We start from the raw sequence: 24,988 nt of genomic DNA, 5'->3' as shown, positions 1-24,988 counted from the left end.
TTGGGCTGGGAGTTGCGCGGCTGGAGTGAGCCCAAGAGCATCAGGCATATCTTAGGACAGCCTAACCCCGTTTCCCCCCGCCCCCGGCCCCAAATCCTGCAGGTCCCCGGCCTGTGACGTTTTAGGAAAGGGGCGGAGCTGCAGGGGTGGTTGGCTGAGGCTGGCTTCTGCGTGGTGCAGCTGCGCACGTGTTTCAGCCGGCAGCGCCTTAAGATTCCCGGGGATGGAATCCGAAATGGAAGCGCAGAGCGCCGGGGCAGAGGAGGGCTTTACCCAGGTCACCCGCAAGGGTGGCCGACGGGCGAAGAAACGACAGGCTGAACAGCTGTCCGCAGCGGGAGAGGGCGGAGATGCGGGCCGCATGGACACAGAGGAGGCCAGGCCGGCGAAGAGGCCCGTCTTCCCACCCCTCTGTGGGGACGGGCTCCTGGTATGTGGCCGGGACCCTAGGACAGCAACGAGGCAAAGGCCAGACGCGGATCAAGCCGATGGCCTCTGGAGAATGTTGAAGCTGCGGTGGGGCTGTTCTGCCGTGATGCTCAGAGAGAAGTGATTCTTTGAAGTGTAACTAGTTCAGTTAAAGGAGGCCCTTTGTGGATCAGATGTCATTTTAAACTCCATCACCGTCCCTCCATAGCCTTCTGAGTTGTGTGTTCTTTTATTTACAGAGTGGGAAAGAAGAAACAAGGAAAATTCCAGTCCCAGCTAACAGATACACACCATTGAAAGAAAACTGGATGAAGATATTTACTCCTATTGTGGAACATTTGGGACTTCAGATACGCTTTAACTTGAAATCAAGGAATGTAGAAATCAGGGTAAGGAAAATCTCAACCATTTCCCAATACACCAGGCTTTCTCTCCTACAGAGATGAAAAGGCATGAATAGGCTTTACTTAATGGGACTTTTCTGTTGTATGGTTTTTGTCCAGTTTAAAAATTTACCGTATTGAGTTTGAACTTCCCAAATGCCTTAAAAATCTGCATTCGATACAAATATTAATTGAATTTGTAAGTTAGTTCTGAGATCACACCAAAATACTGGCTCTTCTTCTGTGTATCTTTTATAATGTTCTATGTCAAATTGAGAAAAGGTCGAGTAAAGAGATTATCATAAACAGAAGCAGGTAAATAATGAATATAAGCACTTGCTGCTTTACAAGAAGTATATACAGTCAGCGTCGGGAATATGTTCTGGGATATGTTTTGTCAGATGACTTAGTCCTTGTGCGAATATTATAGAGTGTACTTACACAAACCTAGATGGTATGTGTATATTTGTTTATATATTTTTTTCATATGGAAAACCAAATGTCCCAGCACCATTACTGAATATCAGTCATTTCATCTACTTGATCTGCATTGCCGGTATCCAGTGCCATATATCAGGTTTCTGTATATTCTCCATTATACTGTTATGAGACCACCATGGTATGAGCGGTTGGTCACTGATCAAAATGTCATTATGCAGTGCATGACTGTGTTTTAATGGTGCTCTTTTGATTAAAAAATGTATTATTTTGATAAGAAACATGCATATATATGTGTGTGTGTGTGTGTATATATATGTTTTTATTTTGCTCTTTCACCCAGGCTGGAGTGAGTGGCATGATCTCGGCTTACTGTTAACAGGTGCCCGCCACCAAACCTGGCTAATTTTTGTATTTTTAGTAGAGACTGGGTTTTAACATGTTGGCCAGGCTAGTCTCGAACTCCTGACCTCAGGTGATCTGCACATCTCGGCCTCCCAAAGTGCTGGGATTACAGGCGTGAGCTGCCCCACCGAGCCTATGTATATATTTTAAATTCTGTGCTATCAATCCGGGAATTAGACATTTAAATTTACTTTGGGCTTTCTTTTCTGGGTGCCAATTTCATACCAGAATCGATAACCGAAATTAATTATATTTTCCTTTTTAAGGATTCTTTTACCATCATCCGGACTGGTATAGTCTCATCTCTGTTAATGGAATATAATAATGGAACAAAGAAAGGCACTATTCTAAATAGTTGATAAAGTGTAAAATATCATAGAACATGATAGAGTAACTCCTCTTTGTCCCTGTTGCCATTCTCTCATTCAGGCTTTTATGGTTTCCTGCCAAGGAGTGGTTTCGTTGTAGGTTTCCCTTGCTTCATTGTTTGACGTCTCTCCTTTCTCCACTCATCCATCTGCCAGTGCCAGATTAATTTTCCCAGATCACAATGCTTTTATGACATCCTGGCATCTTCAAAAAACAAAAAAATTTTTTTTTTTTTTTTTTTTTTTGAGATAGAGTCTTGCTCTGTTGCCCAGGCTGGAGTGCAGTGTCGCGATCTCGGTTCACTGCAAGCTCCGCCTCCCGGATTCATGCCATTCTCCTGCCTCAGCCTCCTGAGTAGCTGGGACTACAGGCACCCACCACCACGCCCGGCTAATTTTTTGTATTTTTTAGTAGAGACAGGGTTTCACCGTGTTAGCCAGGATGGTCTTGATCTCCTGACCTCATGATCTACCCGCCTCGGCCTCCCAAAGTGCTGGGATTACAGGCGTGAGCATCTTCAACATTTCTAAAGGAAAAAGTTTTGGACTTAACTTGCTTTTCAAGTAGGAGACTCAGTCACAAGTTTGTCTCTTACGGATCATAAAGTTTGTTTATGTCCATACTTTTTGGTGGCTTTGGCCTTTGAAAGAGGTCCTCTCCTCCCTACTCCTTTCTCTTTATACTTCAGTTCCAGTATCTTTCCGGGTCTAGCTCAAGTTCTTTCTCTGTTATGGTATGTCCATTTTTCAGTCATATCTTCAGTGCCTAAACTTTTCATGTGCTTTATTGTCCTATTTATTGCAGGATAATCACTTTGGATTCCACTAACATTTGTTGATGCTGCCATATACCAGACACACAGTGGTATTACACCATGCTCTACATCATTTAGTCTTCAGGATATTCCCATCTTAAAGATGTGAGGAAACTTGGCCACAGTCATCAGTCTAATAAGGGAAATTTTCTATTATACTAGTAGGGAACACTCAGGATCTTCTACTCTGACCTCCTCATTTTACTGATGAGAAAACTCAAGACCTAAAGTATCTATGGGACTTGTCTAAGGTCACATATAGGATTGGAACTAGGGTCTAGTTTTAAATGGGAAAGCTCTGGGGACTCTCCCATTACACAAGCCCATATGGTTTTACATTTGTTGAATACGTGATCTCTTCAACTAGACTGTGAATGTGCATGGGACAGTGGAAATAACAGTTTTGAAATCAGACCTGTGTTTAAATCTTACCTTTTTTGCTTTTTAGTACTTTAGTTTCCTCACATACGAAGGTAGTCGTATCACTTAACATTCAAAGTTGTTGTGAAGGTTAGAGTTATGGTGTGTAAAGCATGTTATTTATAGTATGTGTTATTTACAGTGGTAGGCTTTTTATGAATAACAGTTATTTCTGCATTTCTCAAATAAACTTTGAGGACAGGTTCAGTGCTTCATTCATTCTTTATTTCCCCAATCAGTGCATGCAGGTAGTTAGGCCTGGAGCTGTTGGTTTAAGAAACATCAGCATATAAATGATAACTAAGAAGATTAAGTCAGGAATCCCAGGGAAGACTGCCTTGAGAGAGAAGAGAAGAGGACATTGGGCATTGAAGGGATGGACAGAAGGTAGAGGTTCTTCAGAATGCGAGAGATTGGGTTGTGCCAGAGGAGTCTTGCTGTTAACCCCAAAATCTGATCATATAGTGCGGTTAGTTATTTGACACTCTTTGGGTGGAACAGCCAAGCTTTGGAGCTGAGAACGTTTTGTTTTGCAAATAAAGTACAGCACTTATCTGACCAGAACCTGTGTCATACAGAATATATTAGGGAAAGGTGGTGGTGAAGGAAATTCTCCAATAATGGGAAAGGACATTTCTAGTATTTTGTTAGGACATTTTCTGTTTGATTCTCAACGGTATTTTGTACCCTTTTTTGTTTTTTAACAGACTTGTAAAGAAACCAAGGATGTTAGTGCTCTGACAAAAGCAGCTGATTTTGTGAAAGCTTTTATTCTCGGCTTTCAGGTGGAGGTGAGTAATTCCATGATATCTAAAATGGGGACTTTAAAAATATTCAATGTGAACATTTCAATGGATTAGGCATTTAAAAAAAAAAAAGGCCAGGCACAGTGGCTCACACCTGTAATCTCAGCACTCTGGGAGGCTGAGGCAGGTGGATCACTTGAGGCCAGGAGTTCAAAATAATCCTGGCCAACATGGCGATACTCTCCATCTCTACTAAAAATACAAAAAAATTAGCTGGATGTGGTGGTGCATGCCTGCAGTCCCAGCTACTTGGGAGGCTGAGGTGGGAGAATCACTTGAACCAGGGAAGCAGAGATTGCAGTGAGCCAAGATCACGCCACTGCACTCCAGCCTGGGCAACAGCGTAAGACTCTGTCTCCAAGGAAAAAAAAAAGCTTTCTAGCTCTAGAGTTTGTGGATTTTAGTTCCATAGTGCTTTGCACTTTACTCTTTTTCAGGTATGCAAATGGAAGGGGCTTCACGGTGTTTGTTTTTATATTATAGGATGCACTTGCTCTCATCAGGTTGGATGACCTCTTCTTAGAGTCTTTTGAAATTACAGATGGTGAGTGTGTGTTGGTCTGTGCTCTTGTGTCGCTGACTTTGTATTGTGATGTGACTCTCAGTTTTCTAATAGCATCAATTGAGCTGTATTTTTAGCAACTTATATATATATATATACACTTTGTGTCCTTTAGAGAAATTTAGTTTATGATTAAACTTTATGTGGAATGGGTGGTACACTAGAATGGCTTGCCTCCTGAGATCTTGCTTTTCTTGTTTAGTTAAACCCCTAAAGGGAGACCATCTATCCAGGGCAATAGGAAGAATCGCTGGCAAAGGAGGAAAAACCAAATTCACCATAGAGAATGTGACACGGACAAGGATAGTTTTGGCTGATGTGTAAGTATCTGATCTTGAGAAAATTATTGTCATAATTTATATTTGATCTTTTGTTTTAAGAAAGTCATAACAGTTGTATTTTATGCATAATGTTGCTGCTAAATCTTTGTCAGTGCAGATGCTCCTCATAAATCCATCATAAATTGAAAATATCATAAGTCTAAAATGCATTTAATATGCCTGACTTATGGAACATTATAGCTTAGCGTAGCCTATCATAAACATGGTCAGAACACACATTAGCCTGCAGTTGGGCAAAGTCATCCGACACAAATTCTACTTTATGACAGAGTGTTGAATATTGAATACTGTACTAAAAATGAAAAACAGAATGGTTGTATGTGTATTTGAAGTAGAGCATTCTGAATGTGTATCACCTTTGCACCCTTGTAAAGTTGAAAAATCCCAGTTCGAACCATCTTAAGTTGGGAATCATCTGTATACTTTTGGGTGAATAGATGGTCAGCAACTTTGAAAGAGGCTTAAGTTGAGAAAATTTAAGAAATTATATATTCTTTTCTCATTTAACAATGAGGAAATGCTATTAAAAGAAATTATTACAGGTGAAGATTTAAATAATATCTCGGGTTGGGCACAGTGGCTCACGCCTGCAATCCCAGCACTTTGGGAGGCTGAGGCGGGCGGATCACCTGAGGTCAGGAGTTCGAGACCAGTCTGGCCAACATGGTGAAACCCTGTCTCTACTAAAAATACAAAAATTAGCCGGGCATGTGGCATGCGCCTTTAGTCCCACCTACTCGGGAGGCTGAGGCAGGAGAATCACTTGAACCTAGGAGGAGGAGGTTGCAGTGAGCCGAGATCATGCCACTGCACTCCAGCCTGGGCGACAGAGTGAGACTCTGTCTCAAATAAATAAATACATACATACATACATACATACATACATACTCAAGGGAATCTATTAAATCACTAGGGGAGAACAAGCAATCACTATTTCAGATGCCCTTGTGAGTCTTTAGAAGTATATATCTACTTTATATATATACATATATATGTTAAGGCCTTTTATAAAAGGAGGGGAATATCGTACATTAGGCAAAACTAGAGAGCAGTTATATGTAAACATAAATAAGATGATAGGGGCTTAAAATAAAGGTGCCAGAAGTGAAGCTGGGATTGCCCCTGTCTGAGGTTGAAGCTGCCCAGGCTGGGGATCTTACTGGCAGATGGCTCAGAGATTATATAATGCCATGAAGTTGGGAAACTGAACAGTTGACTGAGAGGAGGAGGGTTCTGCCTGTGACTAAATTCTGAAATAATTTCATTTAATATCTCAATTTTGCTCCATACTGAAGGACTCTTCATTATATAGAACCTAAATTTTGTACATTCTTTACACTTTAAGGATAACTATACTACTGTGTTGGTGGCCCTCTTTACCTGAAGCCAGGCATATAATTATATTGTTTGATCTTTTATGGATTGAGCCTAGAGTCAGAAATATGGAGCCTTGGGAGAAGCTATTTTGAACTGGAAATGTGCAAATGCACACCACATTTAAAAATATGGCCAAGCATGGTGGCTCACATCTGTAATCCCAGCACTTTGGAAAGCTGAGGCAGGTGGATGGCGTGATCTCAGGAGTCTGAGACTAGCCTGGGCAACATAGTGAAACCCCTTCTCTACAAAAAAATACAAAAATTAGCCGGGTGTGGCGGCCCACACCTGTAGTCCCAGTTACTTGGGAGGCCGAAGTGGGAGGATCACGTGAGCCCAGAAGGTTGAAGCTGCAGGGAACCACGATCATGCCACTGTACTCAACCCTGGGCGACAGAGTGAGACTCTAACAAAATAAAAATAAAAATACCACATATAGTCTGGGCTCAGTGGATCATGCCCATAATCCCAGCACTTTGGGAGGCCAAGGTGGGAGGAAGGAATGCTTGAGCCCCGAAGTTCAAGACCAGCCTGGGCAACATAGGGATCTCCATCTCTACAAAAAATATAAAAATTAGGCATGATTGTGCACACCTGTAGCCCTAGCTGCTCAGGAGGCTCAGGTGGGAGGATTGCTTGAACCAAGGATGTCAAGACCACAGTGAACCATGATGGCACCACTGCACTCTAGCCTGGGTGACAGAGTGAAACCTTGTATCCAAAAAATAAAAAATTAATTAATTTAAAATCCATATACAGATGTTCCTCAACGTATGGTGGGGTTACGTCCAGATAAACCTGTTGTAAATTAAAGATCTCATAAGTCAGAAGTTCATTTGATACTTCATTTGATATCATAGGATACTTCTCTTTGAAAACTGAAGAGCATTCTGAGTGTGTATCACTTTGGCGCAATTATAAAGTCAAAAAAAAATCTTCAGTTAAATCATCATTAAGTCATGGACTGGCTGAGTAGCCCTGAAAGCTTTCACGAATTTAGAAATCCATGGCCCGGCACGGTGGCTCACACCTGTAATCCTAGCACTTTGGGAGGCCGAGGTGGGCGGATCACCTGAGGTCAGGGGTTCAAAACCAGCCTGGCCAACATGGTGAAACCCAGTCTCTACTAAAAAAACTAGCTGGGTGTGGTGGCACATGCCTGTTATCCCAGTTACTTGGGAGACTGAGGCAGGAGAATTGCTTGAACCTGGGAGGCGGAGACTGCAGTGAGTCAAGATTGCACCACTGCATTCCAGCCTGGGCGACAGAGTGAGACTCCATCTCAAAAAAAAAAAAAAAAAAAAAAACGGCTGGGCGTGGTGCCTCACACCTGTAATTTCAGCACTTTGGGAGGCTAAGGCGGGTGGATCACCTGAGGTCAGGAATTCGAAACCAGCCTGGGCGACAGTGAGACTCTGTCTCAAAAAAAAAAAAAAAGAATTTAGAAATCTAAAACTGTAACTGATTTGCCAATGAAATTATATAGTCTGTCATTAAGTTTATTACTGGTAAATTTATAAGTATATTTATAAGTGTTAACCTAAAATTTACTAGTTAAACCAATGTTTTAGAAGTTTATTGTGGCATAATTTACATACAATAAAATTCTACTGTTTTAAGTATCCCATTCAATGAGTTTTTGGCAAATGTATATTGTAGTCCCATGACACTCATACAGTTCTCTTACCCTGAAAGTTCCCTCGTGCATCTTTATGGTCAGTTGCCTGCCCCCACCCTTTTCTGGGACAACCATTGCTCTAGTTTCTGTCACTCTTATTTTGCATTTTCTAGAAATTCATATAAATGGAAATACACAGTATGTAGGCTTTGGTGTATGACTTCTCTTAATTAGCATGTTATTTTGGATTTCTCCATTTTGTTGGGTGTATCAGTAGTTCCTTTTTATTGGCAAGTACTATTTCATTGCACAGGTATACTGTTGACCCTTGAATATTGCAGGGATTAGGGATGCTGAACCCCTAACATGGTTGAAAATCCATGTATGTATGACTTGACTCTCCCAAAACTTAACTACTCCTGCTTTTGGCTGGAAGCTATACCAATAACAAACAGTTGATAAACACATATTTTGTATGTTATATGTATTATATACTGTACTCTTTCATAAAGTAAGCTAGAGAAAAGAAAATGTTATTAAGAAAATTGTAAGGAAGAGAAAATCTGTCTACTCTTCATTAAGTGGAAGTGGGTCATCATAAAGGTCTTCATGGTGAATAAGCTAAGGAAGACGAGGAAGAGGGGTTAATCTTGCTGTCTCATGGGTGGCAGAGGAGGAAGATGTGGAAGGCGAGGCAGGAGAGGCAAGCATACTCTGGAACTTTACAGAAATACATTGTAATTTCTGACTTTTTTGCCCTTTCACTTCTCTAAAAATGTTTCTGTAGGGTACCAATCCTCTTCCACAGTTTTTAGTTTCAGTGCCCACATCATAAAAGGGTCTGTCATAAAAGATGTCAAAAGCATCTTGAATAATCAGAAACCTTCTGCCAAATTGTCTAATGTCACCTTGTTTTCTGACACTGCTGCTTCTACATCATCTTCCTCATTACCCGGCACTGCTTCAGAAGCACTCACCTCCATCAAGTCGTCTTCTGTTAATTCCTCTGGCATAGTGTCTGTTAGCTCTTGATTTCTCCGTGATCCATATCTTGAAACCCTTCACCCCTCACTTTTGGCCATATCCACAGTCTCTTTCATGATTTCTTGTTTGGCTCTGTCGTAAATCCTGTACTGTCATGCAAAACCTCTGGACATGGTTTTCTCCAGCAGGAATTTATAGTTGCAGGCATGAGGCTTTCACAGCTTTTTCCATAATAATGACAGTGTCTTCAATGGCATGGTCCTTCCAGACTTTTATGATGTTCTTTCCATCGAGTTCTCTTCCATAGCATTGACACTATTTTCCATAGAGTAGTGTGTGTAATGAACCTTAAAGGTCTTTATGACTACCTGTTCTGGAGGCTGAGGCAGGAGAATGGCGAGAATCCGAGAGGTGGAGCTTGCAGTGAGCCAAGATTGCGCCACTGCACTCCAGCCTGGGGGACAGAGCAAGACTCCGTCTCAAAAAAAAAAAAAAGCCAAAAATTTCTACTGCCTACCTCCATTTCACCCTTTTCAGGGGAACCAATTTCAACTCTTTTAGCTTATCTTAAAAAAGTATTTGTCTCTGTATTTCCAGATATTTTGTTCATATACAGCCTCTTATTTTTCAGATTCACTATTGACTTTCTACCATCAAAGATGAAGATTTAGCTGTCTTTCACCCCCTTACTTCCACTGCACACACTCAGCCTTTCTGACACTCCGATTTATTCTTCTCTGTCCTCCTGATGGTCCCCTTGCGGTTTTTGTTAGATTCGTGTTCAGTATTACCTGAAAACAGAAATCAGTGCTCAGTGTACTTATAGCTGAGCCAGGTGAAATACTGTGACTGCCTTATCTTTCTTTTGCAGCATTGTTTTCACTTGAGGAAGTAACTCTTATGTGTCTATGTCCTTTCTTCATTTTCATCGTACTAATTCAGTAAGAAGCTATACGTTGTCTGTATCTCCTCTTGATGTATTCGAATGCATCTAATATTTGAGAAATCTCTGCTGGAGATGTCTGTTCCAAAAACGCCCCCACGCTTTCTGCCTGCATTCTGGCTGCACAGCCATCATCCTGGGTTCCCTGTCGCCTGCCTCTTGGAGTCTCTTTCCCAGAGTTCTGCTTCTTGATATTCCCGCTGCTGATTTAGGCATCAGTTGACTTGGGTCTGCACAGTCAGTTCCATCTCCTCCATCTGCTTTCCACCTTTTTGGACTTTGCTACTGTTATTACTCTCTTCTTCCTTTTGGGCTTACATCTTTCCTGTCATTTTAGTGGAGTTTGAGGAAGGAGCATTTGTAAATGTTTGTTTTGTTCATCTGCAGGTGTCTGGAGGAAGAGCATTACAGAGGAAGGGGAAAGCACAAAGATCTTGAGTTGAGGGCACATCTGGCAGTGAGCGAGGAGGCTTGACCAAGGATGAAAGGGAGAGAGCGGAGAGTGATAGATGAGTCAAAAATAATAGGGCCTCACTGAGGTCATCATAAGGACTTTGGCTTTTACTTGGAGTGAATAGGAAGTCATTGGATGATTGTGAGCAGAGGAAGGGAGGTGGGATGTGAGGGGGCGAAGGGCAGTGAAGGTGAGTAGGATCCATAGATGGGAGGTCCTGGGGTAGGGGTGAAGGATTATTTGTGTTGATATGAGCTGGAATGACAGAAAGTGGTGAAGGGAGAGTTGGATGTTTGAAATCGAAATTATTGGGGGGGTTGCAGTTTTTGGTAATGACCAAGTCCAGGGTGTGACCATGGATGGAAGAGGCTGGAGTAAGGTGGAAAACAAGACCCCATGTTGGCATAAAGGATATCAAGGACCTGAGAGGCTGGCATGTTGGGATTATCATCTTCATGGGTATTGACATGATCGAGCATGGTGATGGGGAATAGCAAGAGAAAGACAGCGAGCCAAGAGCTAACATCTTCACAGGTGATCTGCAGGGGCAGCTGAGGACCGCAGCCAGGCAGGGTGGTGGGTGATGTGGCCTCAGAGCAGATCCAAAGCCAAAGGGTTTTTAGGGAGGCAAGAGGGAGAGCATGTGGTCTGGATGTGGCATGAAGACACCTGCTCCTCCCCCAGGCCAGAGGTACCTGGTTTGTGGAGGAAGAACTGGCCACCATTTGAGATCTGGCCTTAGTTGAAGCCAGAAGGTGAAGGGAATATTAACAGGGGTTGAAGATACAGAAGCTTTAGCTGATTTGTACAGGGCACAGTGAAAACAGTTTGGAAGATGGACTCAAAAAGGCAAAATTGTATCTTGTCAGTTTTGTCATTCAGTAAAGGATGCCCATTAAAAGGGTCTAAATGATCCTCAGAGCCCTGAAGAAATTTAGATAATCTTTAGGAAACTTTGCAGTTGAAAACCAATTATGTTGAAATTGAGTACAGTATTGCATTTATGGGTATTCAGTAACCAGCTCTGCCAGTGTGTCGTCTTGGGCAGGCTTTTTGATTTCTTATAAACTTCTCTCCTCGTCCGTAAAACAGGAAGGTCATGTGAGGATTAATGAGGGCATGCATAGAAAGCCCTGGCACATAAAGCACTCATAGGATGGGAGCCATCATTAACCAAGAATCTTCACAAATTTTTCTTTTTCAAACAATTCTTTGTCTTTTCTAATAATTTTTTATTGGGATACAATTCATATACCATAAAATTCACCCTTTTAAAAAGTGGTTTTTAGTATATTCATGGAGTTGTGCAGCCATAACCACTGCCCTCATTAAAGAATCTGACTCAAATATCATGATTTTCCAGCATTTTTGGAGTACAGGACTTAGGTAAGGAAATGCTTTTTTGTTTACAATGTCTTTTTTTTTTTTTTTTTTTTTTTTTTTTTTTTGAGAGAGAGGGTTTTGGTCTGTCACTCAGGTTGGCATGTTGCACTCTACAGGCACGTGCTACTACACCCAGCTAACTGTTGAATTTTTTTGTAGAGATGGCATCTCATTATGCTGTCCAGGCTTGTCTCAGACTCCTGGCCACAAATGATCTTACCTGCCTTGGCCTTCCAAAGTGCTGGGATTACAGGTGTGAGTCATTGCATACCAGCCACTAATTTGTCTCATTTTATTTCTTTCAGGAAAGTTCACATCCTTGGCTCCTTCCAAAATATCAAGATGGCAAGAACTGCCATTTGCAACCTAATCTTGGGTAATAGCAGTTTCTTTCTTTGGTGTTTTCTCTGGGAGGGATAGGAAGTTAATTGAGGAAGTCAAAACCACATTTGCAAAGCGATTTAGGGTAATATTAAAGATCGCAAGTAGAAACCCTTGGGAGTTGGCAAAGGTGGGCCTAGAGAAGGAAGTAGAATTTTTTTTTTTTTTTTTTTTTTCTGAGCCAGAGTCTCGCTGTGTCGCCTAGGTTGGAGTGCAGTGGTGCGATCTCGGCTCACTGCAACCTCTGCCTCCCTGCAACCTCTGCCTCCCAAGTTCAAGCGATTCTCCTGCCACAGACTCATGAGTAGCTGAGACTAAAGGCGCCCGCCACCTTGCCTGGCTAATTTTTGCATTTTTAGTAGAGACGGGGTTTCACCATATTGGCCAGGCTGGTCTCGAACTCCTGACCTTGTGATCCGTCCACCTCAGCCTCCCAAAGTGCTGGGATTACAGGCGTGAGCCACCACGCCCAGCCAGAAGTAGAAATACTTTTGCTTAGATTCCATTTGTCTGCAAGAGAAGAGAAGGTGTTTATTGGGTAATATTGCTTAAATCTTTGCTGCCTTCTTGATAAGGTGCAGAGAAAAACCATTCCAGAATAGCAGGGAACATCACATTTTAGGTTCAACAAAGGAAGAGCTGCTGAACAGCTTCAGGCAATTTAATTGATCCACTTAACCCATTTTCTTGATCCTGCAGCAAGTTGCAGGATCTTAGCGGCTTGCTCAGAAAATTGGGATTTTCTGGTTCTCAGGCCTCAGTGATTGGCTTCTTTTTGAAATATTTTAACAACTCAGTGCCTTTCACTTAGAAGTTTAAAATATTTTTTGGAGAATATTTGGGTATTATTTCTGTTAAGGTTTTTTTTTTTTTTTTTTTTTTTTTTTTTTGTAATTTCCAATTAAAATGTCTCTGTTCTTTTTAGGGTTCTAGACCCTTTTTCATGTACAGTCTGCCCTCTGTCTGCAAGGTCCACATCTGCGGATCGAACCAATGGCAGATCAGATACACCGAAAAAATATATATAAAAATAATGGCAAATTAAAAATAATACAAATTTTAAAACAATACAGTACTATTTACATAGCATTTGCATTGTATTAGGTATTATAAGTAATCTAGAGATGATTTAAAGTATATGGGAGGATGTGGGTAGTTAATGTGCATATTTTTTATATAAGAGACTTGAGCATCCAAGGATTGTGGTGTCTGTGGGAGTCCTGAAACCAGTCTTCCTTAGACACTGAGGGACAACTGTAGGCGCTATAAATGTGAGTTTATTTGTGTATATACTTTTTTTTCCCCTTTGCAGGAAATCCTCCTTCCAAGGTTTATGGCAATATTCGAGCTGTGGCTAGCAGATCAGCAGATCGATTCTGATTTCAAGTCAGAGACTTTTTATCTTGCCTTTGGACTCTGGTGAAAAATACTTTACAGTAGTCGGTCACAAGAAACCATCTGAACAATTTCAGTCATTTGAAGCCTCCGTCCCTTCTTCCATTCTCAGCCAGAAGCATAAACAGAAAAGAAAGATTTAAGAGTATTCACACTCAACAGGTTTTAGGATAATTTAAATATCAAAAATTGATTCTGTTATACTTACACATTAGGTATAATTTATCATTTATCTGAAATCACATGTAGCAGATTGCATAGGCTAATCCTCTCAGAGGGAAACTTCTTCTTTAAACAGCTCTATATGGATTTATACTTTTATATTTATAAATTTATAACTTCATACAAATTTATAAACATTTCTTTATAAATGGTAATTTAATAGATTATCTCAGAAAAACCTCTCTGAATGATGACCCTTCCTTAATACTGGGTGATGTGTGAATATTTGTTTGTTGGCAGACGGGGTCTCACTTTGTCACCCAGGCTAGAGTGCAGTGGTGCAATCTCAGCTCACTGCAGCCTCTGCCTCCTGAGTTCAAGTGATCCTCCTGCTTCAGCCTCCCTAGTAGCTGGGACTACAGGCGTGCACCACCATGCCTGGCTAATTTTTTGTATTTTTTGTAGAGATGGGGTTTCGCCATGTTGACCAGGCTGGTCTTGAACTCCTGGCCTCAAGGGATCCGTCCGCCTCAGCCTCCCAAAGTGCTGGGATTACAGGCATAAGCCACTGCGCCTGGCCTTGATGTGTGAATATTTGAGAGGTCATAAGCAGTGGTTTTGGCCATAGCGTATTATACCATATACATCAGTAAGAGCTCATCTTGGAACCTGTTTTGCAGTTTCAAAAATTAAAGACCTACATCACAGGGTTGATGTGAAGAAAGCTTTATTTTTCAAATGAGTATTTAATGAAAGTATACATAACCAATGTTGGGTATACAGATGCTTCTCAACTTATGATGGGTTTAGGTCCAGATAAGCCCATTGTGAGTTGAAAATACCAAAAGTCAAACATCATAGCTTAGCCTACCTTAAAAGGGCTCCGAACACTATATTAGCCTACAGTTGGGCAAAATCGTCTAATACAAAGCCTATTTTATAATAAAGTATGTTGAATATCTCATGTAATTTTTGAAGATTACATTGAAAGTGAAAAACAGAATGGTTGGGTACTTGAAATACAGCTTCTACTGAATGAATAATTCTAAAGTTGAAAAATAATAGTAAGAACCATCATAAGTCTGTTTCTTCTAGTAAAGGTGAAATGATGAAAGAATGCTTTTTTCCCACCCAAAAAACTATGCTCTATAAATGCAGATTAGCTAGTTTCTGCCTGTTTAAATGGTATTATTTTATACATTACAAAATGGAAGGAACTTACTTTATTAAACTTAACTTTGATACTTCTCTTATGCATCTCTAAAACCCTTGATGAAAACATGTAAACTTCAGTAATGGCAGTATTAGAAAGTTCATGTAGGAACTAAAAGAAAAATTGTTAAGCTTGTTTCCTTTGTATCAGTTACATATCCCACTGTTCTAAGCTAGTTTGTACAGTATGTGGGATTGGATATACTTAGATATTTTTTAAAATTTCATTCATTAATGCTTTTTTTGCAAAATGCTCAACTGGGAATCCAACTGGAAATTGCTGAGTATGTCCCACCTCAGATTATTTTTTTATCCTTTGGCAACAGCAGCATGGAGCAAGGATGTGTACAATGATATCAGATCCTTTTACTCATACCTTTTTGAAAAAGATTTGGGACTTTTTTATTCTGGAGTCTGAACAGGTTTTCAGAGGTACTTGCCTACCTTCATCCTTTCCCCAGGAAGTTAAATTCAAAATTGTGACTATTTCATTTACTTTCCTGGGGAATGGGCCCATGCCTGTAATCAGGTTTTCCAAGCACTTGGACTGAATTGAACCATTGCTAGGTGACCATAAATGTTTTGAATCGACTTTCAAGGAATGGAGGAGGCAGGAAGTTAAAAGCATCATTTCAACTGCGAAAATATGGGTTATCTGTATTAAAGGGAAATAACGTTTTGGTATTATCCAAATTACTTCCCCTTTCGAATAAAGAGAGCAAATATATTTCCCTGGCAGCTGCTAAAATTTGGAATGCTGAACGTTGGTTTAAGGAGTTGCTTTCACCTCCTCCCCACCCCCGCCCACCGCTTAGTTAAGCGTTTGTATCTCCTGTTCCCCAGTAGTAGTAGTAGTAGTAGTAGTAGTAGTAGTAGTACTACTTGGGGCTTTTGAAAGGGAGAGAAAATGTTAGGGGAACCCAATTAATAATTCTTGGGATGGGAAAGTATGAAGAAGGAATAGAGGTAATAAATTTGACTATCATACTGGCAGTTGATCTTAACCTGGGTCAAATAACTTCATTAAACCCTTCTCTAAGGCCAAGACACTAAATCTAATACTTCCAACCTTACCTGTTTCTATGGCGCTTGTCACTCTATATTGTAATTATTGTGTCTGCCTGCCACCCTAAGGCTTATATTTTGGATACTCAGTATCTGGTATGATTTTCTGACATATACTTTACATATGTATTCACTGATACATTGCCTGGGAGATGGGCCTGAGAGAAGAGCATTTTCTTAGGTATTCGTGGCTGGCAAGAGACCCATGGAGTTTCCTCCTAGTCACTCGCTCCTGAAGAGTTGGGCTCCAACTCTCATGCCACCTAGAACTAGGAATGGTATGCAAGAAAGCTCATGCTCCTTGGATAGTCATCTTGTCTATTTTTAAGACTGTCAGAAGTAGGTTTAAAAAAAAGGGCCGGGTGTGGTGGCTTAAGCCTGTAATCCCAACACTGGGAGGCCAACATGGGAGGATCGCTTGAGCCCAGGAGTTCAAGACCAGCCTGGCAACATAACAACACCCTGTCTTAACAAAACAAAAACAGCCAGGTACTGGCATGCATCTGTGGTTCCAGCTACTCTGGAGGCTGAGGTGGGAGGATTGCTTGACCCCAGAAGACTGAGACTGCAGTGAGCTGTGATCATCCCACTGCACTCCAGCCCAGATGAACAGAACAAGACCCTGTCTCAAAAAAAAGAAAAGGAGCTCTGGGCCTTAAATCCATCTACTTGCTTAGGTCTAACAAACCTTTACTCCTGGGATGTTTTAACAAGTTACAGAACCCATTGTAACTAGTGCACATCTGGTGATACAGGTGTTCTGGATATAAAACATCCCCAACTTATCTGGCCCAGGGATGTCATTTGCCACAGCATCTCAAGTGTCTATTACAGTGATGGACATGTAGTAGGGACTGTAAAGTTGAATAAATGAAAGCAAAGTTACCAAGTAAATGTAATCTCAAGAAATGCCAATTTTACCTTTTAAAAATACTGAATAGCATTTATTATAAAATCACAACCTGCATAAACAGGGTATCACATTAATTTATTAATTATTTATTGGGTAAACACTAAGAACTAGGTTATACTCTGGACAACTGGGCTGGGGCTATCAGTGAACAAGAGACAAATCACTACCCTTTTGGAGCTTTCATTTTATTCAGTAGTCAGGGAATACAAAATACATAAGTAAACTGTGTCAGAAAAGAATAAATGCCATTGTAGAAGGAAAAATATAGAGGAGGAAAGGAGAGCCAGGTGTATCTGTATTTTTTAATAGGGTAGCCAGGACAGTTCCTTTTGAGCCAGGCTGTAACTGAACAAACACCTGAAGGCATTAGCTATGAGATACTGGGAAAGGAAAGGGGCAAAAAGGGACTGATAGCGCAAGGGCCTAAGAGACACAAACCCAAGACTCCAGGTACCACAGGAGGCTAACATGGCTGGAGTAGAGAGAGGGGTAGTAGTAAGGGAAGTCATGGCAGGAGGTGATGGGAGAGTACTACAGGAATTTGTAGGTTTTTATAGAGATTAAATGTCACTTTACCAGACTGTTTTTAAGAATTTAAAAGACTGAGAGGAAAAAAAATTCTCATAGCTATGGAAAGCCATCAAAGACCACTGAATACATTCAAGCAAGTTTCAAATATTTTATTTTCTTATTCATACAGTATGAAGTTTTCTAAAGATCCCACAACATGACGTATCATGCAGAAGAAAAACTAAACATTCAACATAAACCATCCCCTCCCCTACCCACCCCCACACACAAACTAAAAAAAAAAAAAAAAAAAGAAAAAGAAAAAACCCTCATTCCCCGGTAAGGAAATAATGTTTACACTATTTTTCTGTAACGCCAGCCAAGATATGCACAAGCAAGAGAAATAGAAAGCATTTGCTAAAATATTTGTAACAAATACTTATGTACAAAAAATTCACAAAAGACTAGTTCCCCCTTGAAGCAGAGCACATGGCAGTTGACACTGGAACAGTTCAAACCACTGGCTGGGATTATAAGCCATGCCACTGATCCAGAGGAAGAAAGTTACATGTAGTGGAGATTTTCAGTCTGAACATTAACATTTCCAAAGTTTGGCAACATTATCTTTTAAAATTATGCAAATTATGTAAACAAGAGGTACATTTTAAATTGATCTACATGCAAAACTCCATGTCATGCAAGGACACCAAGCACCGGGATTTTTCTCTCACAGACAGAGCCCATGATGTGCAGCACTCAGTTGAAGGAACAGCGATGGCAGGCAGGTGTGCTCAATTTCAGATTGATTCACCTTGATTCAACCTGCCCTTTTCCACTGATTTTAAAACCAGTTTTTATAGAGAAACTATAAAGGGAAAGACTACTGTCATACAAAGCTAACCAAAATGTTTTTCTTCCAGCCAACAGTACCTTTGCAGAAATGGGAAGGGATAAGATCAAATGGTAGAACATGATACACTACTTTTATATCACACAAATTTATTAAGTTATCCATTACCAATTATATGGGCAAATCAAGAAAAAAAAACCAGTATGCATGCTCTATCCCTCGTGGTAAAGAAATTTAAGTGGCATAAATTTGGATACAATTTTGCTCTTCTGTGGCATATAGATTAGCAAGATTTCTCACACTTAAACCACAAATATATGTGGGTGTTTAGATACATACATGCATATTAAATATCACCAGTTTTTTAGATTAGCTGCAAGTCTTTTGAAACAAGGGAATTCATGATTCAAACACAAGTTTAATGACAAATTATTTACCCATGTAATCAAACAAATGGATATCCCTTATAAGTAGTTACATGATCACTTCAGGTATTCTTCAGTAAGTGATATATACAATCAATCATGATTGCCTCAGACAGCTTCTGGCCTTTATGTATAAAATCACAACTAGCACTTAACGTTACTGAGGGACATTTAATAAATGCAATGGCTCCTAGTTACAAAGTAACAGAATGAAGCAGCTATAAGCCCTGTGCAGTTACTATATGAACACAAGAACTAGCTCTTGGCAGTAGCAATGAACTAGACTTTCTCCTCAAGCAGAGGTGTATTAAAAGCTGCTCAGCAATGAGAAGTAGTCCCTGGATATATTCATAAGTATAAATAAAGTTACAGACTCCTTTGTTACAAAAATGTAATTAAGGTAAATAATAGGACGTTAACAAATGCTTTGTCAATCTCTCAAAGGAGAAAGCACAGGAAAAGGAAAATAGCTGGCCTAACACCCGGCTCAAATTGTACAGTCTTCTATCTATATATAAAACTGTGTGAAATAAAAGTAAGGATGTTTTATGTTCTGCTTGGCACTTTTGTACTCTATTGTTTTGTTTCTGAATCAAGTATATTAAATTAAAGCCAACCTACTACATATATAGAAAGCTACATATATCTATATATAAATATTTACATATGTATATATAGATACTTTCTTGTTATAAAAGATGAAGAAAAATAAATTAAAAAGCCAACCCCTTCCCTTTCTCCACCACATTGATATGCTCTTTTCATGTTGCTGTCCTTCAGACTTTAAAGTGCTACACTGAGTTATTGAGAGAATTACAGTTCAATAACACTTAGTTGGCTTCATGAGGCTCATGTTGGAAAATGTGGCTTCACAGAGAAAAATACTTCCATTTAAATACACAGAGAGCATTGCTGGACATCTTGAGCAGATCTTCAGAGATGGAGAAGAAAGCAAAAGTGTTGGGTGGTACTCTCTGATAAGAGTCACACATCTACCACCATCTTTTTGTGGATATCTAGGCCACCTACAACCTGCAACAGACAGGAACAAATCAAGCTTCACAGTGTCTGAGAAACTCCTCATTCGTGGTCTAACTACTTCATCAAATTACAATTTTAAAAAATATTACTAGGGGGCTGGGCGTGGTGGCTCACACCTGTAATCCCAGCACTTTGGAAGGCCAAGGCAGGTGGATCACAAGGTCAGGAGATCGAGACCATCCTGGCTAACACACGGTGAAACCTCGTCTCTACTTAAAAAATACAAAAACTTAGCCGGGTGTGGTGGCGTGTGCCTCTAGTCCCAGCTACTGGGCAGGCTGATGCAGGAGAATCGCTTGAACCCGGGAGTTGGAGGCGCAGTGAGCCGATATCGCGCCACTGCACTCCAGACTGGGCAACAGAGCGAGACTCCATCTCAAAAAAAAAAAAAAATTACTTTAGCTATATTCAGAAGGTGAATTTAAAGACACACAAAAAACCAAAACAACAAAACTTGAGTGACATCCAGTTAGAATTTTCATGGTTTCTTTCTCCTAGGATAACAGGCATTACTTTTTGGGTGTTCTTGTACAAGGGCCAGTCTTGTAGGCTACATGTAGTTTCTTTCACATTTTCCTTTTTTTTTTTTTCAAAACAACACTTCAGGTAAAAACGATTCTTAGTTCAAAGACAGACATAAACAGGCTATGGGCAGGATCTGGTTTGCTCTGTAGTTTGCTGGCCCCTACTTCAGTAGTTTAATATTACACGATAACCAGATATTATGACAAAAACTGTCCTCACAATCAAATATGTGTGTCACTCTCAGTCTGTTCTAGACAATTTAAAAAGTACCAAGTGAATAAACATGTCTGTATATTATTTTTCTGTAGAGTCAAATACATGTAGTCATACACATCTCAGTGAATACTGACATGGTAATGTGTAAGTGTAGTATCTGTATCATTTGGGGGGAATGTTTTATTACATTTAATCTACATAAAGAGAATGCATAGGTCATAAATGTCCACAGTTTGATGAATTTTCACAAAGTAAACACCCAATAACCAGCACCCAGATCTTCCAGTCACCAGACATCTCCCCTCCTCCCACCCCCCCCGCCCCCCCCCACACACACGACCAGTAGCTACTATTTTCTGTTTCTGTACATTTTATAAATGGAATCTCTTTCGTGTCTGGCTTCTCTCAACTTTATGCTTGTGAGATTAATCCATATTGTTATGTGTATTTGTTATCTGTATTATTTTTAAATTCAAACTAAAAAAATAGTCCCTTTATTTGAAAACTAAAGCATAAAGTGCCAACGAATTCTACAACTCCTGCTGTGGGAAAAAAAGCAGTTTGTCACCCTGCCCTCATTCTCTATTTGCTTTTATGCAGTGGCAATAATTTAAAGTTTTCAGCTGACTTGCACTATTTACCTCCAGGTCTCTTAAGATTTTTAGCTTTCACATACTTCTCTTCCCTCTATCTCCTACCCTACACACTTCACAAACTCTGTACCATTCCAATGGCTTTATCTTTATTTTCATCAGAAATTCAGCATTTTTCAGCCGGGTGCGGTGTCTCACGCCTGTAATCCCAGCACTTTGGGAGGCTGAGGTGGGCAGATCACTTGAGGTCAGGAGTTCAAGACCGGCCTGACCAACATGGTGAAACCAGGTCTCTAATACTTAAAAAAAAAAAAAAAAAAAAAAGATTAGCCGGCATGACTCCAGCCTGGGCAACAAACTGAGGCAACACTCCCTCTCAGAAAAAAAAAAAAAATCAGCATTTTTCATTGTTATAACTATACAATACAGATAAACAGAACTATGTATTATGATTACTTTTTCTTTCCTGCACATTTGTTTGGTACACAGTTAATTCCTTTGCTGGGTGTTCTATGTAATTATAATTCAACCCCTAACTTTTGTTCTAAATACATTCAACTAAAAATATTATGTAATTCTATCAATTTTATTGTCTTGAAAGCACTCTTTGAGCCTTCCAACCTGCTGCACTCTAGACTTTTTGTCTCCAGGCCTGTCATCTCTGGCGCTCTTCATCATATTGGGGATCCTCCCTCTCACCATGCTGGACCCTCTGCTTCCTGGATCCTACACTCTCTACTTGTTTGATTTATGACCTTATTGCAGTGGGAGCACATCCTCCAGTAGTTTCCAAAATGAGAAGGCCTTACATACCTAAAAGTGTCTTTCTACTACCATTTGAGTGTATAGAGAATTTTAAGTTGGAAATAACTGTCCCTCAGAATTGCAAAGGCAAAATGCTCCATGTTCTTGTGGGTTTCCCACACTGCTACTAAGAAATCTGGTGCCATTATGACTCCTGGTTGTTTATATGAAGCCCTTCTCCCAGCACTCCACCCTACCACCCCAGCTCTTTGGAAATCTGCAGAACCAGTTATTTGTTCCCACTGTCTCAAAATTTCATGACAGTGTGCCCAGGTCCAGATTATTTTTACAGACTATGCTAGATGCTCCATTAGCCCTCTCAGAAAACATATTATTTTTGGCTTTGGAGTATTGTCTTGATTCGTTTTTGATGATTTATTTCCCTCCATTTTCCTTCTGGAATCCTGGCATTCGGGTGTTACAACTCCAAAAATAGGTATGTAAAATTACATTCCCAAGAGCTTTTTTATATATTATCCAACTTTTGTTTCAAAAATTCAATATACAATATCCCCAAGGATAATGACAGGTTTCAGTTTTCCTTTTAAAATTTTTACTGGTCTTGTCTAATCTGTTTGTTTTGAACTTATTTTTTTGGACCTGGTTTCATCTTTATATTCCATACACAGAGGTTTCCTTCAGTGTTTGGTGAGATCCTTGGCTTTGCTTCTGTAGAAAGGGCACTGGAACTCTGGGTGAATGATGGGGCTGTTGAGTGAGAGTTATACTTTGAATGATCTGGTAGCACCATTTCTTTGGGGAGATAAGATTTCCTAAAGAGGGCTCTTTCTCATCTCTTACCTAGACAGTGTAAGTCCAGCTGCTAGGGAGTCAGGAAGTCAGGTACAGAACAAGGGCACAGATGCCAACATGCAAATATGCTTACTGTCACTTAGCTCCCCAACACATATACCTCATCTCTGCCTCATGTTTCCCAGCCTAGAGACTCTCCCCAATCTCTTGATAGGGTGCAGGAGAGAGAGCTGTCCAGGGGAACAGAGTAGGGAAGGCGATCTTGTGTGTTCCAATTCCTTCTTAAAACAGACTTTAACCAGTCTTTCTGTTTTTAGCCTCACTTTCATCCTCACTTCCAGTTGCTTGTGCCATCAATTTCTGAGCCTTTCACGGATTCTCCATTATAACCCAGCTTGTTTCTCAGATTTCCAAGCTGATAAAGCTTAGAATCATTCTGCTAGGTTAGTTAACCATTCAACTTTCTAAACGTTCTAAATTACCAAATTTAGAGCTGTCTCTTCTCTGCTCTTCATTTTTGTCCTTGTGAGTTCATAACCCTTTCTAATTCATTGCATTTTATTGGAGTTTGGGGAGGAGGTAAAAATAAATTATACATGGGTTCAATACACCAACTTTAAGCCTGTCACTAATCATCTGTAAGAATTATTTGTATACATTAAGTACTCTGAAAATTTTAAAGTACATATATAGTATGCAATCTTTTAAAATAACTTCCAATCTTTCACTGTTATAGCTTGAGAAGTCAACATAAAAAGAACTCAATGAAGCCAGTTACAAGCGCTTGATCAATGTTTAGAAAAGTTGGTTTTAAAAACACAACGAACATTTTTCTCCACTCGTAAACTATGCCCCTTAAAAATACAAGCAAAAGGCAACTGATTACAAATACTGGTGGCCAGACACAGTGGCTCGTGCCTGTAATCCCAATGCCTTGGAAGGCTGAAATGGGACGATCGCTTGAAGCTAGGAGCTGGAGACCAGCCTGGGCAACATAGCGAGACCCCTATCTACAAAAACTTAAAAATGGGCCAGGCGCAGTGGCTCACGCCTATAATCCCAGCACTTTGGGAGGCCAAGGCAGGTGGATCACAAGGTCAGAAGATCGAGACCATCCTGGCCAACATGGTGAAACTCCATCTCTATTAAAAATACAAAAATTAGCTGGGCCTGGTGGCATGTGCCTGTAATCCCAGCTACTCAGGAGGCTGAGGCAGGAGAATCACTCGAACCAGGGAGTCGGAGGTTGCAGTGAGCCAAGACTGTGCCATTTCACTCCAGCCTGGTGACAGAGTGAGACTCCGCTTCAAAAAAAAAAAAAAGAAAGCTTAAAAATAAACTAAAATAAATATTGGAAAATAAACTCGAAACTTAGCTTATGTCTTCAATATAGATAACAGCATTATTTCTATATATAAAAGATATATTTTAATTTCCTTCCATTGATGTGATATACTTATTACATTTTATATTTGCTAAATGCAAGTAATCTTCATTTATATATTATATTTATATATTTATATTTCTTATATTTATATTATATTTATAATTTATATATTATATATGTAAAATATACATAAGATATATATGATATATTATATACATATTATATATATCTCCCCTCTTCCAATACCATTGAAGCCAAGAATTTTCCATTTATTTTATTCCCCTAAGGCTTAGAATTTCTCTTCTTTCCTTCTTTTGAAAACTGGCTGCTATTTACGATGGCACAACCAGCCTGGTCTCATGTCACACTCCACCAAATGCCAGTTCACAGTGATCCTTGGCAATGGTGAAGGAGGTAAAACGGAAGGGACAGAAATGGCTTGCGGTAGCGCCCCCTGGGAGTAGTTCAGTGTCTTAAAAGTCTCAAACCCATCTAACTCTTCCAAAAAAAGACGCAGTCTATTCTTTACAGTGCCACCCCACTTTTTGAAAACATAATAAAAAGATGGTTTTTGCTTAAGGATAATATGAACTTCTACTTAAAGGTCAAAGTAGCTACACTTCAGTTCTCGCATAACACACAACTATCAAAATCACTTGTTTTTCCTTATATGATTTACATTTAAAAATAAAAAGGAGGAAGAAAACCTTTCTATGGAAGCATCCAATCATTACTGACAGAAAAATTTCAGAACTTTGTTATCTTTGCCTCTACTCTGGATGCTCTAGTTTTCTCTAGTATCTCTAGCTTGCAGTTTAAAATCCTTGTAACACATCAAAAAGCCTACTCTCTGTTTTTAGGGCATAAGTAGAGAAGAGAAGCTAAGTGGTTGTGGTTGTGCTTCTGTTCAGAAGCAATGAGTGATTAAATGAACCTTAAGAGTATAACCTAGTTGTAATTTGAGAGGCTACCAACAATAAGTAAAGTAGTATCCTTGGGAATAATAATTGTTAATTAATAATTACAATGA

At 39.9% G+C, this 24,988-nt stretch overlaps 2 protein-coding genes across 4 annotated transcripts in view; one reads left to right on the top strand and one right to left on the bottom strand.

Annotated features, from left to right (window-relative positions):
* Window positions 1-96: 96 nt before the first annotated feature.
* PNO1 (partner of NOB1 homolog) lies at window positions 97-14,912 on the top strand. Its single transcript, XM_034953291.3, has 7 exons — window positions 97-430; window positions 669-818; window positions 3,966-4,049; window positions 4,548-4,608; window positions 4,829-4,946; window positions 12,032-12,102; window positions 13,420-14,912. Exons 1-7 carry the CDS (start codon window positions 224-226, stop codon window positions 13,485-13,487), a joined length of 759 nt encoding a protein of 252 aa, XP_034809182.1. The 5' UTR covers window positions 97-223; the 3' UTR covers window positions 13,488-14,912.
* Window positions 14,913-17,519: 2,607 nt separating this feature from the next.
* The window catches only part of PPP3R1 (protein phosphatase 3 regulatory subunit B, alpha), a 72,874-nt gene continuing 65,405 nt past the window's right edge, over window positions 17,520-24,988 (bottom strand). For all 3 annotated transcript variants that reach the window (XM_034953292.4, XM_063594903.1, XM_055107887.1), the window contains one exon: window positions 17,520-19,671. In XM_034953292.4, the coding sequence (XP_034809183.1) occupies window positions 19,624-19,671 (48 nt within the window). In that variant the 3' untranslated portion in view covers window positions 17,520-19,623. The remainder of the gene's footprint in view (window positions 19,672-24,988) is intronic.

Source organism: Pan paniscus, chromosome 12, assembly GCF_029289425.2.
Source record: "Pan paniscus chromosome 12, NHGRI_mPanPan1-v2.0_pri, whole genome shotgun sequence".
Classification (NCBI taxonomy): Eukaryota; Metazoa; Chordata; class Mammalia; order Primates; family Hominidae; genus Pan; species Pan paniscus.
The sequence above is the reverse complement of the archived record's forward strand: the minus strand, read 5'-3'. Positions and strand labels throughout refer to the sequence as shown.

Bases quoted from the DNA above. Each gene is read 5' to 3' on its own strand.
- PNO1 (XM_034953291.3), top strand. From the start codon at position 224: ATGGAATCCGAAATGGAAGCGCAGAGCGCCGGGGCAGAGGAGGGCTTT. The intron at 431-668 runs GTATGTGGCCGG...TTTTATTTACAG, and splicing joins TCTGTGGGGACGGGCTCCTG to AGTGGGAAAGAAGAAACAAG. The intron at 4,609-4,828 runs GTGAGTGTGTGT...TTTCTTGTTTAG, and splicing joins GTCTTTTGAAATTACAGATG to TTAAACCCCTAAAGGGAGAC.